General features: G+C 37.6%; 1 protein-coding gene across 1 annotated transcript in view; it reads right to left on the bottom strand.

Annotated features, from left to right (window-relative positions):
- The window catches only part of RNF150 (ring finger protein 150), a 179,917-nt gene that overhangs the window by 49,369 nt on the left and 112,299 nt on the right, over positions 1 to 18,249 (bottom strand). Inside the window, exons 3-4 of the mRNA XM_019730798.3 lie at positions 15,167 to 15,238; positions 13,700 to 13,782 (exon numbers count right to left, since the gene is read on the bottom strand). Of these exons, the coding sequence (XP_019586357.2) occupies positions 13,700 to 13,782; positions 15,167 to 15,238 (155 nt within the window). The remainder of the gene's footprint in view (positions 1 to 13,699; positions 13,783 to 15,166; positions 15,239 to 18,249) is intronic.

Genomic DNA, 18,249 nt, shown 5'->3' with positions numbered 1-18,249 from the left:
AGTGGCTCCTACTGAGGACATTACAGGCATCAATCGCCCATGCTCTGCCTCGACTGCCAGGTGGACCTCACACAGGGCCGTTCCTTCTATGCAGATCTCACTTTGATTTACGAATCTGGGCATAGGCATTACTCGGTTAGAATGACCAAAATGGCAGTGCTGATGGCTTTTACTCAACATTGGCTATGCCCAGACACCGTAATGGATGTTGCCTAGGAGAAACATATTCACGCCTATCCAGAGGACAAAAGAAATCTAAATTGCTCTCATCGACTTTCTTATAGGATTCCATTTGTTTAGCTGCTCCTAAAATCAAGTGAATTCAGTGAGAACCTCACCAGAATCTTGACTGCCATGGCTTTGAAAAACACGTAGAAATCATTCGTTTTTTTTCTGTGCATTATCTTTGATCCAAATGCTGGGCCAGTGGTCCAGTAACTAGCAGCCCAGGCATTCCGTGTATCATGGAAGTTTTCTCTATCTTCTGCTGTGCTGTACTGGGCAAACCAGTAGTTTAAACCCTTATCCCTCTAAGTGAGAAAGGAGCTCTGCTGACAGAGTAGCAGTTTAATACGGTATAGTCTGGAAGGTGGATTTCTCAGTTACACATGAGGAAGTCTGAGAAAGAATATTTCTGTATATTGTTAAAGAGATTCTAAAGTTGGTACCACAACTCACTACTAGGAATGCGGGATTCTGGGAAAAAGTAGGAAAGTCAACACTGAATAAATTCCCTGATGTGTAATAGTTGTGTAGTACTACTTTATCAGAGCACTGTGCTCGGCATGAGGACGGTACAAAGATGAATCAGACACGCTTCCTGTTGGTTCATCGGCTGATAGGAAGACGCACAGTCCATACTGTGTCGAGGTTAAAAGGTCAGGCTCAGGGGGTAAAGCGGATTTCATTCTAAATCTTAGCTGACTGTCCTGGCATAACCCCTTACCCTCTCTGAGCCTTAGTTTCTTCATTTATAACATGAGGATAATGACAGTACCTAACTGAGGCACTCAGTACTGCTCATCCGATATACTGGCAGTATCTTTCAGGCCGACAGGAAGATTCCAGGCTCTCCTGGTGGTAGCTATGGTCATGGGACTAATTCTGGTCAATATGTTATGAAGATAAATTACAGATTTCACTTCAGGTCATGGCATTTAATGCTAGACTGGTCAATTAATGGCAACTGCTCTGTCAGCATGACTGGCCTGAGCACACTTTCCCAGCTGACACATAATAGACACAAACAAAAGTAAGAAATCTTTGTCGCATTAAGCCACTGAGAGTTTTTTTTTTTTTTTCGTTGTTGTTTTGTTGCTGTAGCAAAGCCTAGCCTATCCTGACTAGTAAAATACCTTACAGGATTATTGTAAGGATTAAATACTTATTTGTAAAGTGCTTAGTTAGCAAGTGTCCAGTGGAAAATAGTGACATTAACTATTTTAAGCAATGTTAGTACAACATGTAAAGTGATGGGTTGTAAATAGGTACAAGTGAAAGTACCACAGAAGTCAAGGAAGGGAGCAGTTACTTTATGGGGAAATTAGGAAACTGTAAGAGCGGCAGAACTTTGACGTGTGGAGATTGGAGGGAAGAAATCCAAGGAGAAGGAACTGACATGAGGAAAGGCAGAGCTGTAATGTTATGATATGGAAGAGAAACTCAGTTGGGTTGAAAGCTAGAAGACTTTAGATCAGGGGTGTGCAAACTGCGGCCCGCGGGCCAACTGCGGCCCGCAATCCATTTTCAATTGGCCCGCAGCAAATTCCAAAAATATATTTAGTTTACTTAAATAAACCAGGTGAGGCAATACATACTTTACGTCGAGTGAGTGGCCCGGCTGTTTGTGTATTTTACCGCATATGGCCCTTGGTGAAAAACGTTGAAAAAAGTTTGGACACTCCTGCTTTAGAAGTAAGAAAAGAAAATAAAGTTGGAAAGGATGGGTCCAAATCAGCATTCTGAACTAATCAAGATGGCTGAGTAGAAAAGAGGTATGAACAGTGAGGAAAATAATCATGGGCCTAGCCAGATTTCCCTCATTCCTTGGGGTGATAAACTTCCACACTGTCTCACATTTCTACATCTCTCTATAGAAAGTCCTTGCAGTGGTGACCACGCAGTGTTTTGGGGCTTGGTGTGGATCAGGCCAGTTAAGCAGACGCAGCCCCTCCCTACCATAAACTCCATCCAACTGGCCCAGTGCCACCCTGTGGGGGCGATTCCACCATTGGGCTTGGTCTGAAATGTTTGGACCAATTATAAGAAACTACATTTCCCTGATTCCCTTTATTTAGGTTATTTAAACATCGTTGAAAAGAAAAAGAAGAAAAGGAAGGGGATAAAAGAGCTGTTACATAGAACCAGTAGAGACCATAATCTGGCTGTTGTTAAAAACAGAATTACTTTGTTTACACAAGGTAAGATGCAATGCTAGTACTTTTACTTGATGGAGGAAAAAAAAAAAAAAGAATGCAATAAAGTAAATTACTTCTCACCTCACTAGCATACGCACTGCCCTCTGTGAAGAAGGTGGGTCTGTTTTCAGGCCCATAGTAACAGGCCTGGAATCACTGTGAAGAAAGTGAAATCCTTCATGCTGGACTAGATTTGATTTGGTCTCCTTGGGGTTTTTACACATGTGGGTTAGAGGAAGATGGGGATTTCTGAGGCAGATTGTTAGCCAAAACCATATTCCCTGAGAGCTGAGAGTAGAGCAAAGCACCCTCACAGAGCAGGGAGAGTGAGGTGTCCAATCCATGCCCACTGTGGAAAGAGAACGGGCTCAGAAGGCAGAAAACCTGGCTTTGCTTTGGGCCCTGTCACCAACCTCTCTGAGTTATGGGATTTTTAAAAACTTAAAATAAAGGGGCATTAATGGTACCTGCCCTATCTATAGTACAGGTTATTGTGAGATACCAATTAGATATTATATGTAAAAGAGCTTCGTAAACAGTAGAGTACTTTTCAAAATTAAAGTATTATGATCAACAGCCACTTATTTCACCAGGTGTCCGTAGGATTGGGTTTAAACAGCATTAAAGAAAAACCCACACAACTTAAAAAACTAAGACACTGCGTCAGATCCTCTTGTTACTACACTCAAATTTCTTTTTTAGCCACAGTGGAAGAAATCGATCCTTTGGGAATGCAAGTTAGGAGGGAACTGCCGAGCTCTCATTCTGGGGCGAGTCTTGCTCCTTTGGCTTCTGGTAGAGGGAGGCTCTGTGCTGAAAACTTGACCCTGGTCTAATTATATCATTTGGCTGGGGCAGCAAAGCTGGTTGGCATTCGTCCCGTCCGTCTAGTTGATTAATATAACTGGGGATCAGGACATTTGAAGTCAGAATGCCATATTTAACAAGGTTATTACAGTTCAAGATCTCTCTCCTAAGGCAGCATGTGCTCTGTTGAAAATATGACAGAAAATAGCACAGCAGACGTTATCAGCACTGCCATTTCCTTTCATGTTTCCTTCCTTTAATCCCTTAGATTAAGCGATACGCCTAATTTTTGGCTGTGTGCACATACAAATCCAAAGTAACCAAAGAAAAATTATTGGAAAATACTGTCAGCACACTTTGAACTTAAGCCTTATGTAATTTTGACTAATGTACAAAGTGAACTACTTTTTTAAAAAAGTCCACAACATAGCTTCTTTGGTATTTAAAATTTGTTTCCCATTATTTTAAATGAAGGTATAAAATTGCATAAGTCTTAAGCTTGATGATTTCTTAGTATGTATATATGGGGGGTGCCAAAAAATGTATACAAGTGGACACTTTGGTCAATGTTGCTCAAGCAGTAGTTTGCTGTAATCAGAAATGTCTGGACGCTGATGGTAACCACTTTGAGCACCTCTAGTAATTGCAGAAGTCAAATGTGACTTGTATTCATCTTTTGTTATTGGTATGCATACGTTGAGTACTATAATTCTAATAATGTTTTCCTTTCTTAAAATGTGTATCCGTTTTTTTGGTGCCCTCTGTACTTATATACACACTACCCAGGTGAAGGTGTACAGTTTCCAGCACCCCGGATAATTCCCTCCCATTCCTTACCAGTCACTATCCACTGCTGGCCATGCATCCAGCCTTATGACTTCTGTCACCATAGACTAGCTCTGCTTGTCATTGAATTTCATATAAATGGAATCATAAAGTATGTATTCCTTTTTGGCCTGGCTTCTTTTGCTCAAAATGATGTTTTCAGATTCATATCCGCTTTGATGTATATTAATAGCTTGTTTCTTTTAATTGCTGAGGAATAGTCCATTGTATATATGTACCCAGATTGATTTATACATTTTTCTGTTGTTAGACATTTGGGTTGTTTTCGTTTTTTGGCAATTATAAATAAACATTCTATGACCATTCTTGTACACATTCTTTCTGTGAACATATGCATTCATATCTCTTAGTTATATGTCTAAGAATACAGAGGCTAGTGTGTGTTTAACTTTAGTAGAAACTGTCAAACAAATGTCCAAAGCAATTGTGCCATTTTAGACTCCCACCACACTGTATAACTTTTAATTTGGCAGAGTACATAAAATTGTGTTGCTGAAAGAGTAAGTTTTTAAAATAATGGTTTTCATGAACAATAACAATTGAATGGGATGCCTTATAGCAACATAAATGTCAGATAAATTTGAAAAATGTAGTTAATCAGTAATTTCTGATTGCTTCATAAAGAGGAAGAGATAAAACTAAACAAAGATAAAAATTCCGAAATATTAAAAGTAGTATCACATTTTATCAGTCCTAGGCCATTCCATTCTCCTACGCCGCACACATTTTAACATCTCTAAAATTAGTAAGCATCTTACAGCCGACGACAATTTACATGAGATATAATATGATATATGAAGAGCTTGTGTGAGTCAACAGTAATATCTCAGACAAATCAAAGGCATGGGTATTGGAACTAAGTGCTACGTTTATAGTTGATTATAAGATGAGAAAGGTGTTTAAAATGGTACTTCTTCACGGTTTCGAAGGAACACTAATGTACATCCTGCTCGGGAGGTGTAAATCGTTACCACCTTTCAGGAAAGCAGTTGGATAAAACTTAGCAAAAGACTTTAAAATCTCTTTTGACCCAGTAAGTTCACTTTTAGGAATGTACCCTAAGACAAAAATATAGAAAAAAATATATGAACAATTAAGGTCATGATTTTATAAGGATGAAAACTGGAAGCAATTTAAATGCTGAACGACAGAGCAGTTAAACTCCAATAATGGACTGTTATGCAACCACTAAAATATTTTAAAATAATTTCTAATGTTAGGAAAATGCTTATTTTTTAATATTAAATGAGAAAGTAGAATAAAAATTGTGTTAATGGCTTGACTCTATGATGCTTAACAATATACATGGTATATATTTAATAATATACCCTGTATAACAATATATATGGGGTTTACTCACATGCATTATAAAAAATAAACATATCAATAATGGCTATTTCTGAGTGGTAAGATTATTTTTGTTTACGTCTTTCTCTACTTTTCTCTATTTTCAAAATTCCATAATTAGCAATGAAACCTTGAAGGTTATTTTAAAAATCATGCTTATATACAAACAGCTATAAACAGAATGGCCAATAATTTAACTTGCATAGCATGAGCAGGAAAGAGTAAGTCAAACCTTATGAAAAACAGCCAACATTTATCACTCTTTTCAAAAAAAGGAACTTGGAAAAGAAAAATTGTTCGTAATCAAGCATATGTCATAGGCACATAGGGTAAAGCCAGGACAGACCATTTCTGCCTGTGTAGAAAGCACTCCTTTGTTTTTCATTTCAAGAGTTACAGGATTCATATTCAGAATCCTGATCACATTACAGCGTTCTGTAAACTTTTTTCACTCATAAAGAGGTTGGAATTTTCTCTCCACATAGACATTCAGTTCATTTTTACTCATCTTACTGTAAAATCAGACTGGTCCCTGGAGTTAAAAATCTTAAGGGGCTAGTGTCTATTTTTGGTGCTTTTAGTATAACTTGATTGTGATGTTTTGAGTTTTCCTATGTTAAAATGATATCCATTGTGGCATCAGGTCATACTTCTTCTTTATGTCATGTTGTTTATTATAATATGATCGTGTCATGTCTGGCAAGGAGAGTGAATGAGACCCCCGCCCCCAAAGGGCAGTTCACAGATGAATATCAGGGTCCAACTGTGATGCTGCCTTGCGTTGTCATGAAAGGATCCAAGACATGGATCACACATCACAGTTTCAGGACAGGCAGGGGAGGTTATGGATTGCTTACGTGGGTTTGGTTGGAAGCATCCAATGAGAACAAGGAAACTCCCTAGGACACACTGACCAAAACAGCCTTCCAGGGAGGCCCATTGGACTCCAGCCACTGTTAGTAAGGCACTTGGGTTACTACTGTGCTCTTACCTGCGTCAGCTCAGTAAATCTCATTAATTTGATTTTAACAAGGCTGAGCCTTGGCAGGAGACTCACTCGAGAACTCTTACTCTGGAAGTCTGTTTCTGCAGAAAGCTTTACAGATGGATCTCTCTACTGTTTGCCCAATGTACTTTATATTACCACGTTTCCCTGAAAATAAGACCTACCCGGACAATCAGCTCTAATGCGTCTTTTGAAGCTAAAATTAATATAAGATCCAGTCTTATTTTACTATTATATAAGACTGGGTCTTATAATATAATATAATATAATATAATATAATATAATATAATATAATATAATATAATATAATATAATAAATATAATATAATATAATACCAGGTCTTATATTAAATTTTGCTCCAAAAGATGCATTAGAGCTGATTGTCTGGCTAGGTCTTATTGTCAGGGAAACATGGTAGATGTCTCCCAGATCCATTTCTTTGGTAGAGGAAAATGTCACCTTTCTTTGGGGACAGGAGTTAATGGATTCTAGGATTTGAAGAGTCAATTAATAATTAGGTGCATGTTAAATATATTGTCAGTCACATCAACTGACAAGGAAAAGTAGCTGTCTGTCTGGTTAGATGGACAGGGATGAGTTACGAGTGTCTTGTCAATTGTAGACACATAGTATATAACAGACCTTCAAAGAATCCATTGAAACTTGTAGACCAAATTTGGGCTTTGATTCAACAGCCCTCAAAAAATTCCTTTTCCAAATCTCCAGGTCTACCACTTTTGGGTTCTATCTGACTCAGATATTGAAATGTCATTAGAAATTCCATTGCCAGTTAGAGTATATATGACCCCAGCTTGCACCTACAAGCTTCATTTGTCCTTTCGCTAATAATTTGTACTGCACTTTTAACAGTAACACTAACTCTGTTTTTGATTTTTAGTCTAGCATAGGACTGTGTTTAAATCTCCGTTTCATCTCTTTCAACATGAATGCTATTAGCCATGTTCTGATCTTTGTAAAAATGTAGACTTAACTTTGAAAGAAAAAAAAGGAAACCGTATGACATATTCTATGTCCTGAATTACTAACGAGAGTTCTTAAATTGATACAATTAAAATTTAACCTCATTCTTAAAACAGAGAGAAGGGAAAGAGGAAGGGTAGCATGGCATTTACACATAGACTCAAACAACTCTTTATCCAAAAGAATTGTGCCTAAATGACCCAGTTATGGGGGTGTTCTTGGGCTGTATAACTCAAAAGAAAGTCTTTAAAAGATAAGCCAAAGTTGGTCCTCAACAGTTTTCAGTGAGAAAGAAAATCCGTTTCAATGCTTGAAATCTGTTTCTTCTATTATAGTTTTTGAGCAATAGTGTGCTAGCTGCTGGATTTTTTTCTGTTGTTTAGAATCTGAATGGAAAGATATGAGCATGTTCTAAAAACAAACAAATACAGATGTATCTATCAGTCACCAACTGATACAGGCAGCCATTTTCAATTATTCCAAATGCTGATTCATGCTGGGTTTTCCTCCTGAATCTCTCCTGAACATGCTTGGATGTCCTTCTCTCTACATCCCCAGTGTCAGCACTCCTATTCAGGCCTCCAGCACTTCCTACATTGACTTTGCAATAGTCTTGAAGAAAGAGTAAAAGTAGGGAATATATCAAATGGAGTCACTTGAACTGAGATGCTAGATTTATTAATATTATGAAGGTTGCAGCATGAGGAAAGACTCTCTTCCTGTTCTAACTAGCCTGGGAACTTAAACTTTTTTGAACTTTCCAGTCTTGCGTCAATGCCTGGATATACATCTGGGCCTGCAGATAACTTAACACTCTAATTACCCCCTGAATGACTCATGTATCCAGGCCCCCTGATTACGCCCTGATGGACACACATATGCATATATTCGCCTGACATTCATTATCCAGACCACTGACCGTGACCAGACCTCCTGGCACCCACCTCCCAGACCATGTGGCATTCATCATCCAGACCGACTAACACGTCACTGATAAGCATCCTGGAGCAATCCAGTAGGGCAATGAACACAGGACTGGTAATTCTCAAGCATGTACTTTTTACTATAAGAGCTTTTAACTTTTCTTTGTTCTTTGGAACACTATTTGGGTTTCTGCTTAAATCAGTGTTTCCCGATTAGCTATTCCTTTTGATCTCAAATAAATGCTTGTTGCCGTTCACTTCGGTCCTTTATTTTTAGGTAACAGTCTCTTCACTGGTCTCTCTGACTCCAGTCAGATCCCTTCAAGCCACGTTCCACCTGGTGCCAACATGCTGTGCATGTAGCACAAACGGAGCCCCTCAGCAGGTCCCCCAGCGCCTGGCTACCATCCAGACTCCTCAGCTGGGCACTGAGGTCCTCAATGATCTGGGCCGGCCTGCTGCTCCACCTTTGCCCCGACACACACATTACACATTGACAATTCCAGGTTCCCATTAGTTATTTTCACTTGGAATACACTTCTTAGCTCTGACTGACTGGAAAACTCTTTTAGTACAACTTGAGGGAAAACAATTAGGCAATTTGAGTTCCTCGCCTTAGAAAAAAAAAGGAAATAATTCAAAATATGAACTGAGGGCTACGCACAAAGCTATTTACTCCAGCCTTATTTATAATAGCAAGAAAAGTGTGTGTGTTGGGGGGCAACTTAAATGTTCAAAAATAATCAAATAAATTATGGCATATGGGATATTATATATCCATTCAAAACGATGTTGACAAAGTTTTAAAGACTTGGAAAACGTTTATTCTAGAAAGGACTTCAGGTGACTTAGGAGATGCAGCTATCCAAAAAGATGCCATAAACCAAAAAAAGAAAGAAAAATAAGAAGGGAAACATAAAATAGAGTCAGGGATGAGTCTACAAAAATACATTTGGCTATGAATGGGCCATAAATTTGGCTCCTAGCTTTCTATCAACAAACAGAAAAAAAACCTGGACAGTATCACCATTCAGTATCCACGATATAAAAACATTCACTTGCTTGGGAGAAATGCAGTTATTCTGTACATGAACTGCTCTGGCGAGTCCCCATGGGGAAGACTACAAAACTCCTAACAAGAGATACAATGGCAGGTTCCCTAAGGTTGCCTCTTACAATAATCCTGGATAAAATGATGGCAATTACACTAGCCAACTCAGTTCTCTTGTAAGAAGCTAATAGGTAATAAGGCACATTTTTAGTTTTCTGTGACTCTGCCTTGTTACAGAAGTACAATTTAGAGAAACATATACCGGGGTGACAAAAAAATATATATAAGAGGACATTTTGGTCAACGTTGCTCAAGCAGTAGTTTGCCATAATCAGAAGTGTCTGGATGCTGATGGGAACCATTTTGAGCACCTCTTGTAATTGAGGAAGTCAAACGTGACTTGTATTCATTCATCTTTTGTTATTGGTATATAGTGAGTGTTACAATTTTAATAGTTTTTTCCTTAAAATGTGTATACATTTTTTGGGCACCCTTTGTATTTCAATTAATCTCTCCAAATAACGTTTTGGTCATACTTCTGATACACTTAATGAATTTAAAGTTGTAGTCACTGAAAAAGTACCTGGAGTCAGGCTAATCTAGCTGGATAATTAAAAATAGACTTATCAGAATGAATAATTAAGGGGCAGGCGGAGAAGCAGAGAGCTTAGTGAGAAGGCTACTGCAGAAAGACAGGAAACAACAGTGGTGCTGATGACGTAGCGATGGTAACAGGGACAGATAGTTTTAAAAACGACAAGAGTAACATCCATTAGTACCGCAATACTAGTAATAATGGTAAATGTAAATATGTAGAATTGTCACTATTTGTTAGGTTTTCAATTGAATACATAAAAACCAATTTCTAGTTAGCCAATTTAAATGAGATTCTTGAATCAAAACCTAAGTTCCTCCAAAGACATTTTCTTGTTAATAAAAGTCAAGCCCAAATTAAAAACAAAACACACAAAGCTGGCACCTTTTCCTAGCTTCTAGAAGTTTTGGGGGCGGGGACTGTCACATTCTCTTCTTCTTGGTAAAAAAGATCAAAGGGAACGGAATCTACCTTGGGTTTCCTATTCATTCCCGATCATATTCTGGCTACCGATCCCTTCATGATCAGGCATAAAATATTTTAAAGAGTTTATTAATTTAATTAAAATAGCACTAGTAAAATTGAGAATTGGTTCCAAGGATCACAGATCTGTTGTTAAAGAAAAGTTGTACTTAAAGCTGGTAGGTATGTTTGTGTACAACTTAACCATGACTACAAATAAGGAAGGAAAGTAATTTATTAGTTCATCCTACTGTTTTTCCCCAAAAATAAGACTTAGTTCGATCATCAGCTCTAATGCATCTTTTGGAGCAAAAATTAATATAAGACCTGGTCTTATTTTAATATAATATAAAACCACATCTTATATGATATAAGACTGGGTCATATAATATAATTGTAATATTATAATAATATATAATATGATATGTAATATTATATTATATACTAATGTAATGTAATATAATATAATGTAATATAATATAATGTAATGTAATATAATATAATATAATATAATATAATATAATATAATATAATATAATATATATTAGAAGACCCGGTCTAATATAATATAATATAATATAATATAATATAATATAATACTGGGTCCTATATTAATTTTTGCTCTAAAAGACGCATTAGATCTGATGGTCTGGCGAGGTCTTATTTTCAGGGAAACACCGTAACTTGTACAAGAGTTTCCAAAAGAGACAAACAAGAGAACTGAAAATATGGTGGGACGAGAGCATCCCTGGGCAATATGGAAAGACACCCTACACAGCAGCAATAGAGCAGAGACGTACCCACTGTGTCAGGAGTTAGGAGGCCACAGAAAAGAGTATGAAAGAAGGAAGAGAATAAACTGGAACATTTTTTGAAACAGTTTTTACTCCAAGGAGATGCAAAGAATTCTGAGGATGAGTCAGCCTAGAAATAATGGAAAGAGAGTCTCTATGAAGTTCATAGGCGCAGAGGCTTGATAATACCCCAGAGGAAATTATCCAGCAAAAAAGCAAATGCCAGTGCATTGGTTTGATAACATCCATTAGTGCAAACTGTCTGGCAGAAACCAGCAAAGGGCATAAAAATATCTTGGTTTTAAAGTCAGCATGGAAAAAACTGTACGAGCTCTTCAAAGAGATATGTGTGGCGTCTAAGATCAAACAGTAATTAGCTATGACCTGTGTTTGGTAATGCTCAATGCATTTGTTATTTAAAGCAGGGCCCACAATAAGGAAATAAAAGCAGATGGACAATAATGAGTTTGAAGCAAAAGGAATCAAGGAATGAGCTGAGAGCCTAATAATGATGTAAAAAGGAAGGGCTTGAGGCCAAACTGAGCTGGCCAGGGGCAAGGGCTAGTATAAGTAACACCAAATTCCTAAAGTGCGGTTTGTTTGTTTGTTTGTGGTAAATATTCAAATCCAATTTTTTTTCTTGGTTAATATTTCCAAAACATTATACTGTGAAAGGAGATCTGGAATAATATACCATGACAATGTAAACTCTGCTAAAGCAATATAATTTGTCGTTATTAAAAATTGAAATCAGCCAAATGTTCCCCAACAGGGGCACGGTACATTAAACTGTGGTACGTCTCTGGCTGGGATATTACGCAGCCTCCAGCAGCTGCGTGTAGAAACATGGGATATACTCATGACAGAGCTCTAAATGAACAAGCTGTTTTGCACTGTATGAATTATGGGGCTGAAGTCATGCTGTATAGAGTTTTAAAACAGATTTTCTTACATTTGGAAAGTTCTTTGGATTCTCAGGAAAAAGTTGCTATTTAATTTTAATTTGTTTTGGATATATATATTTTTTTATTAGTAGCAGCCTCACAGGGCTCTATACAATCTCCAGGTAGCAAAATAATGGAAAGCACTTTCTTTGCTTATAACTGTCAGGCTTTAGGAAACCCTTCATGAAATCTGCACAGATGAAAGGCTGAGAGGCTCTTTTGGTTCATATGCTGCCATTCTTTGCCAGTGTTTCTAAAAGTCACCAAGTAAACACCAAGTGTAAGGTCTACAGAGAGAATTTATGCATGGTACCCTCATATGAAGGAAACTACCAAGTATTTAGGTGCCAGATTTACGATTTTGTCTAAGAGATAGTCCAGTATCTATAAACCAAGGAAAGCGAATCCCACTGGGAGGCCGGGGCTGGGACACCAGAGCGCAGTGTCCTCAAGCCTGGTTTCCTAATGACCCATTATCCTAAAAGCATTTCAAGTACAATCCGTTCCCCTTGGGAGTTTCTGCATTTATTTAAGTATCCTGTTTTTGTTTTTTGTCACTTCTTTGTCATTTTGGGATTATTAAACCAATTCCTCTAAAGACATACTTTATTTCTCTTATAATTCTAATAAAGAGTTCTCAGAGATGCATTGTTGTATGAATGAATGGATTGTTTTGTATCTTTGTGTGTCTTCCATCTATGTGTATTTTTTCTACTTTATTTGCTTAAATACGCTAAGGATTTTTAAAGCCAATCTTTCTAAGTGAAGACCATTTCTTCAAGGCAGAATTTTAATTTTTATTTTTAGGACACTCGCACAGATGCAAGGACACTAAATAAAAATGGTTTTTTAATTACAGGAGGATAGCATTTAGACAATTCTAAAATAATTTAGTTGAAGTATTTAAATTAATTTTAACTGTGTAAAAATAATTCAGACACCTTAACAATAAATTTCAATTAGGACGAGGGATGAGGGTTATGTGAAAATCACCTGGGGAGATTACACACTGGCACCTTCTCCTAGATTCTAGAAGTTTTGGGGGAGGGACTGTCACATTCTGTTCCTATTAGTAAACACAAACAAACAAACAAACAAACAAAAAAACAAGGGAAATGGAGTCTGCTGTTGGCTTCCTGCTCATTCCTGACCATATTCTGGTTGCGGATCCTTCATGATAATCCATAAAATACTTTGAAAGAGTTCATTCATTGAATTAAAATAGCACTTGTGAAAATCAAGCACTGATTCTGAATATCACAGATCTGTTGTTCAAGAAAACTGGTGCAGGGAACCATGTCATCACACTGTTATCATGAGATTCTAGTTCACAGCAGTAGACTTCCTTTGGTGCAAAAGGGGTGAGATAAATATTTCTAATTTCACGAGACACAATGTTCTCAAGGGGAAAGGTTACACAAAAAGAACGACACAGGAACACAGAAACACGTGGGCAGATGGGCCGAGCCGGTCTGAGGCCGAGGCCAGCATGACCCAGTGCAAAGCAGGCAGCCTAGTGACTCACCGGCAGGGTAAGATCCGGACGATATCGCTCGGCTTGTACCCTTCGATACAAACCGCACAGTTGTCAAAATCGGACTCTGTTTCCTGCAACCGAGAAAGCACAGATGAGCTTACTTTCGTAGCTCGAGCTCTTGTGTCCCACACCCAACCAACATGTCAAAGGAGGGTGTGCCTGGAGCCAGGGTTTAGCTGTGTTAGGGCCAATTTTCTTAATGATTTACTGTATATTGGCTTAGTTTCTAGTCCTTCCAACCTCCACTTTTTGTTTCTGGGTTCTACCGCAAGCGCTTTTGTAAGGAAACAATTTTTAAATGACCTATTATTAATAATGCTATTTATTATAACTAGAGGTGATCTATCAAACACTCGAGGATGAGAAATATTACGTAGGGAGAATTGTCTGAATGATATTTAATTTACCCATTCCTTGGGAATCTAAGGTATACAACTCTAAAATAGTGGTTCTAACATTTTTTTCAAGTACATAAATTTCCTTTAATTCCCCATAAAATATGACTTATGTAATAGTCTTTGTTCTTTTATTATTCTCTGTTTGAAGGGGAAAAGTAAGGGGAAAAATACTTTAAATTTAGTAGTGATTTTAAAAGAATTTTAGCTTATTAAGCTCAGTAGCATTTTTATATAGTTGAAAAACAGCAGCCCATAATTAATGAGACAAATCAATTATCCAGACTAGAGACAACACCCGGTACACACTGCATCCCTTACAATGTCCCAGGAGCCCCAAATCCATGTCTTCAGTCCACTGTTCTAAAATGTCTCCTGGGGAGCAGTGGACCTCCCCGCTTTTGTGTCCCTCCTCAAGATCTCTTTCTGCTTTTGGCTGTACGTCATCCTTCTACAGCAAGGGAAGCTGTTGTCATGCCTCTGAGGTTCTAGATACCAGGTTTCAGAGGCCTGAGATATGCTTCCTGCATTTACTGTAGACTTAAGTGGAGGGTATCATTCAGCACATGACACTGTCTTCCATCCAAGGATTCATGGAAAAACTCTCGCAAGTCATTAATACCAGACACAATCATTTTATTTTTATCTCGTGGGACACTGGAATCAGGATATTAGATACTGTTTGAAAATTGAACATTGCTTCCTTCTTTGCATTGGCTGATAGGAAGCCCCACCATAAATTTGGGACCCATTTCTGTTATACATTTCAGATGATGTACTAATTTCATCCTGGCTTCATCTGTTTTTTTGTTTTTTGTTTTTCTACACTTCCTTTTTAATTTCTCATACTTTCTACCCCACTACTTTGCTGTCCTATTGTATGCATTTTATAAACTTCTGTAAATCATATTTTAACGACGGGTATAATGACAGATGCTTCTTTGAGAACTATTAGCATGCATTCCCCCTTTCCCAGCTTTCTCGCTCTCCTGGCCTGGCTGCCCGCAAAGCCAGGAGCTCCTTTGAATAGCTCCTCACCCAAAAGAAAAGCGGCTGTTACCTTGTCACCTTTCTTGATGGTTCTGACCTGGAGCTTGCTGATTGCTTTCTTTGCTGCATCTCCCAGTCGGCGCTGAAAAACAAAAAGCTGCTTGTTAGTAATAAAGACCTAGAATTCTTGACTCTGTGTGTAGTGACACTTCATACACCAGGGCAGCTATCTCTGCAATCATGCACAAGAGGCATGAATATTAATGATGATGGCTGGAAGACAGGGGCTGCTGATGTGTGTGCAAAGGGACGGCAGGAATTGAGGTCTATTAGAGAGCTCTTCCAGCCTAATTAGAGAAAATCTTCATGCCTACTATTAAGCAAGTGGCAGATGACATGGAAAGATCCTACTCCCCATGACTTTAGTGCAGGTTACATCTCCACAGACTAGCAAACAAAACCAAACCAAACCCCAAAAACCAAAAAACAAACAAACAAAACAACAACGTAGTAATGTGCCACTGTCATCACTTACTTTGTGAAATGGAGATAGTTAATCTGGAATAGCTGGAATAAATCTCTCTTCTTTTTCACAATCAGGGTTTACTGCTTGTGTATTCCTGTCAGTTTGGAATTTTAAGGAATTTCTTTTGCTTATGTAGACTCAATCTAGGTTTATATTTGGTCTATACTCTCCTATCTCGTCACATTCTTGCATACCAGTTTTGCCTCCTTTGTGTATGTTTAAGTGTGAGTGGCAATATAGGAAAGTGCAGAAAACATACATGTTCAGTTTAATAAATAATTAAAAAGCAAACCCCTGGGTAATTATCATCACCCACATGAAGAAATATTATATTATCCACTATTTCTCAAAATAAAGTAACCTTTCTAATGAGTGCTGCAAAAATGCAATGATAGAGCAATAAGGAAGAGTGAGAGACAGAGAGGGGGGAAAGAATTAAGGTTTAATCTGTCAAGGAAAAAAAGGGTTTGCTTCTGTGCTTGTGAGTTTTCCACATGTTATGTCACCTTCCTCGGTACTCATATGTGTACTATTTGTATCGATGTGTATTTGCAGCATTAAAATGTATTTGAAGTATTAAGATAAATGGCACAAACATAAAATATAATAAGCATTTATTTGCTTTCACTAATTTTGTGCCTTTTGGAAATAACATTCAAGCTTCTTTCTTTTTGTTAAAATAGTGAACTTACTAGTGAACAGTTAATATATCCTAGGTACCATGCTTAAAGCATTATGTGCAGTATCACCTTTATCCTTACAACAACTCTATGAGAAAAATACTATCTCATAGAATGAACTGAGACTTTTTATAGAGCGTGAGTGACTTGCTTTAATATCATAGAGTTAGTGAAAGGTCAGTCAGAATCTGAATAAAATTAAGTCTGACTTTAAAGCCAAAGTCAAACTACCATTCTCATTATTCACCAAACCATCACCCAATCGACCAACCAGCCTAAGTTAGCCAACCAACCAACATCTGCCCAATCAGAGAACCAACTAACCAACCAGCCCACCAACCAACATTTGGCTAACCAGGTACCCAACCACTATCTAGCCAGCTAACAAGCCATCCAGCTAACCAATCAATCAGCTAACCCGCCAATCAACGTCTGGCCAGCCAGCAAAGAAATCAACCAGCCATTCAGCCAACCAACTCACAAAACTGCTGGCCAACCAATCAAAATCTATTAAGTGCCTATCATGAGGCACTTCCCTTAACACACAGCAGTTACAGTAAATAAGTAGAAAAGGAGATGTTCTTGTTAATTTACTTTTCTCTTTGATATTTCATTTTTAGTTTCTAAAATAAGTACTGGCATTTTTAACAGAAGAGTAAGCTTTGGCTGTTTCCTAAAAGGAGACTTACATACATTTGAGATTTATGCAGAAATCCATGGGTAGCTAGCAAACTAAGGTAGCAGAAAAAATAGGAAAAGTCTGTAATGATACGTAAACGCCAAGGGGAACAGTGAGAAGAAAAGAACTGAGGTAAAACTAAACAGGATGAAACTCTCTTTCCTCTCCTCTTCCTCTGTTATTATCCTGAGGTCTCCCTCAACTCAAGCCACTTTTGGGGGAGCCCTTTCTAGGTGTCTTCTAGGAGAGAAGATCCCTGTAGTCTAAACCATCACAGCATCATCTTGTCCATCTGCTTCATAGCACGGTTACAACATTTGCAATTTGCTATTTTTAAGATCAATGCCCGTTACTTTTCTCTCATGTAAGCTCCCTGAGGACAGCACTATGTGATGTTTCCTTCCCGTTAATATAAATAGAGCTGCCTTCAGTAATTGACACTGGATCATTCAGCACATATATTGGATCACTGAGTTTGTCTCAGGCACAGCTCTGGGTTTTGAAAAAAATGATAGTGAGCGAACACACACACAAATTCCTGCTCTCTGTAACTTACTATCTAGTGGAAACTCTATAAATGGTTTATGAGTGAATACAATCTTAAACCAATAGATTTGTTTTAAAAGCATGGACAACAATCTGACAAATTTAGCTAGTTAATGGGAAAATATGTGGACAAATCACAAGTAATACATGAGGTTAGGTAAGAAAAGCTATGTTCCTGACTTTGACAAAATCAGCCTGTGTCAACTAAGAGCTGCTTTTCATTGAAGAAGCCAGCAGCAAGAATGAAAAAGAATTGAAAGGCATGGAGAAGGGGCTACTAGTTATGGGGAGGGAATACAATAAACCTGCAGAATATTATATTCAGAATAAGAAATCTAGACCTAAGACAAACAAATGTTGATTGTTTTAATTTGAAGTTAGGAACACAGATATTTCTGCAATTGTGTTTAATTGGTATATATAATAGATGGCCCCAATTCCATCACTCAAATTGTTTTTTAGTTTCAAAAGCTAAGCAGAACAATTAAGTAGCAAAGATTATTTTCAAACAATGATCATAAATTATACTCAAGGGAAGACCCATGTTTTGTTTTGTTTTTTAAAGGAGGTGAACCAGAATAATGCTTTCAAAATTTAATTTCATTTAAAACAATTCTTTAGCAAATGAAATATGCTTCTTCAATGGGAGCATGGCAAGTAAATTCAAAGACGACTTTCTAGCTTGGCCATGTGTTAAACTTTACTTTTGGCTATATCTGAAT

This window comes from Rhinolophus sinicus, chromosome 15 (genome assembly GCF_057876585.1).
Source record: "Rhinolophus sinicus isolate RSI-liver-muscle chromosome 15, RSI-T2T, whole genome shotgun sequence".
NCBI lineage: Eukaryota > Metazoa > Chordata > Mammalia > Chiroptera > Rhinolophidae > Rhinolophus > Rhinolophus sinicus.
Note: the sequence above shows the minus strand (reverse complement) of the source record. Positions and strands in the feature narration are given on the sequence as shown.